This window comes from Penaeus vannamei, chromosome 35 (assembly GCF_042767895.1).
Source record: "Penaeus vannamei isolate JL-2024 chromosome 35, ASM4276789v1, whole genome shotgun sequence".
Classification (NCBI taxonomy): domain Eukaryota; kingdom Metazoa; phylum Arthropoda; class Malacostraca; order Decapoda; family Penaeidae; genus Penaeus; species Penaeus vannamei.
The window spans coordinates 30,316,363-30,318,862 of record NC_091583.1 but is presented as its reverse complement, the minus strand read 5'-3'; the positions used below and the strand labels follow the sequence as shown (position 1 = coordinate 30,318,862).

The 2,500-nt window shown below is 56.0% G+C and overlaps 1 protein-coding gene across 3 annotated transcripts in view; it reads left to right on the top strand.

Annotated features, from left to right (window-relative positions):
• The window catches only part of LOC113822058 (cytochrome P450 2L1), a 9,154-nt gene that overhangs the window by 3,755 nt on the left and 2,899 nt on the right, over positions 1 to 2,500 (top strand). For all 3 annotated transcript variants that reach the window (XM_070113998.1, XM_070113999.1, XM_070114000.1), the window contains exons 5-9: positions 85 to 303; positions 497 to 693; positions 1,233 to 1,347; positions 1,532 to 1,712; positions 2,258 to 2,375. In XM_070113998.1, the coding sequence (XP_069970099.1) occupies positions 85 to 303; positions 497 to 693; positions 1,233 to 1,347; positions 1,532 to 1,712; positions 2,258 to 2,375 (830 nt within the window). The remainder of the gene's footprint in view (positions 1 to 84; positions 304 to 496; positions 694 to 1,232; positions 1,348 to 1,531; positions 1,713 to 2,257; positions 2,376 to 2,500) is intronic.

The following is a 2,500-nucleotide window of genomic DNA, read 5'->3' as shown; positions in this document are numbered from 1 at the left end:
ACGTGTGCGTCTGCGCCTACACACACACCGCGTGCGATCTCGCGTCGCCCCGAGCGGCGGCGCCTGACGGCCTCCTCGCCGCAGGAGTGATCTTCTCGAGCGGGGCGAGGTGGCAGGCGTCGCGGCGGTTCCTCCTGCGGCAGCTGCGCGACCTGGGCATGGGCAAGTCCAGCATGGACGCCGCCGTCGCCGTCGAGGCCAAGGCGCTGGTCGAGGACTTCCGCAGGATCGCCGGCAGCCCGACGACGCTGCCCGACTCCATAAGCCTCGTCACCCTGAACGTCGTGTGGCAGCTGGTGGCCAGTGAGTCCCTTCCCGCCTTCCTCTGTTGCTCCCATTCCCTCTTGCCAAAATGCGGCCACACGCTTGCCTCCCGCGCCCGGCCGCGACCTGCAGCCACGTCCCTCCCGCCAAGGTCGCTATAGAAGTGATCCTATAAAGTCTGATCATTCGCCAAGGTCCATAAAGCAGACACATCGACCTTGCCTCCCGCCAGGTCGCCGCTACAACCTGGACGACGCGGAGATGCTCCGGTTCCTCAGGCTCATCAGGGTGTTCCAGGAGGACGTCGTCTTCCTGGTCCTTCCCGAGTTCTTCCCGTGGCTGAACTACATCCCCGCGCCCCTCATGAGGAGGCTCTCCAGGCAGGACTGGCTGCAGAAGTCGGCGAAGCAGGCCAACGACATGATGCAGGTAAGTGGGCAGTTGGGGCAAGGCGAGCAGGAGGGGCAAGGGCACCGCGGGCTTCAGCTCAGCCTCCCCGCCATCACGACTTCGATTAGCGTCAGCGGTCAATGTCTATCTCGACAAATCAATAAAAAAAAATGCGTAGAAAATTGCACTGTGAATAATGGCTCTGGTTAGGAATGGTTACAATTTCAGCCGTGGTCTGGGCTCTTCATGGTAAATCTGGTTCGGTCGCAAGCCATGGAACGCCCAGGAGAGGCAGCGGCCCCGACGGAGCGAGAGGCAGGTCGCTAGACTCGCAGACACTTGGGAAAAGCTATTAGATCCGATTATTTGATGGTCTTCCTCGCTCCGTCAGATAAAACAAATTTATGCAATTGTAGGAAAACCGAAATGCACATTTGTCAACAAACTTTTTTGTTTCTTTGTTTACTGTATATACTGAAGAAAGCTCACCCACACTGGCCGAGGATTGAATCGAGAGAGTGGGCGTCCTCCGCCGCCGCTGATGACACGTCCTTCCTTTCATGCTCTGCCGCGCTAAGGAAGTCGTAGACCAGCACCGGGCCTCTCTCGACCCCGACAACCCTCGCGACCTTATAGACTGCTACCTGCTGGAGATGGAGAGACAGAAGGACAGTCCAAGCGTCATATTCAACGGTAGGGAAAAGCCTGCGTTTGTTCCTCGTAGCCCTTCAAAACTGTCGCCCTCACAGGGGCCCTGAAAATAAGTTATTTTCAAGCTTCTCCCTCAGAGATGGCATGGAATCGCAGTCCTTTCAGTGTGGAAATCCGACCCGACTCGCGGTCCCGAACCGGGCACTGAAACTAACCGTCGTTCCAGACACAGACCTCAGGAAGAACATCTTCGACCTCTTCTCGGCCGGCTTCGACACCACGTCCAACATGACCCGCTACGTCATCCTCTACATGGCGGCGCACCCGGACGTCCAGCGGAAGGTCCAGCGCCACATCGACGAGGTCGTCCCGCGCGGGGAGGTGCCGGCCTCGCGCCACAGGGCCAGGTGGGGCCGGGGGGGGGGGGGGGTCGTGGAGAGAGAGGAGAAAGAGAGAGAGAGATCTGCACCAGACGTGTGTGAATGCTTCAGCCAAATTCATAGGACCTATTTTTCACGGACACTTAAGAGTGTAATTGGAACAATTTGTCACAGGGAGAGTAAAATGGCGCCGCATAAAGCCCGTTGCTGATTTCCATGCTAAAGGTTCCTCCGGGGGGGGGGGGTTCTTTTCCAAGATTACCTTCCAAATATTATTTCGATCCTTCGCTTTATACATACATAATGGCAAGCATAGTTACATACATAATTGCATATATACATAATACATACATATGTACATACATATATACTCACATACATACAGACTTACATACTTATATACATACATACTCACATACATACATACAAACATACAAACAAACATACATACACACATACAAGCAACTCTATGGGTGTGCGTGCGTGAGTATGCGCAAGAGGCGTGAAATAAACAGCTTTTCCGAAAGGACAGAAGCCTCGCCCCGCCCTCGACTCACCCGTCCCTCCTTCAGGCTGCCCTACCTGGACGCGACGCTGCAGGAGGTGCACCGGATGGCCTCCCTCGTGCCCCTGGGCGTCTCGCACGCCGCGGCCACGGACGTGCGCATCGGGGAGTACGTCATCCCGAAGGTGAGTGAGGAGAGGGGGGGAGAGGAGAGAGAGAGACAGAGACAGAGAGAGAAAGAGAGAGAGAGAGAGAGAGAGACAGAGACAGAGAGAGACAAAGAGACAGAGAGGGAGAGAGAAAGAGAGTA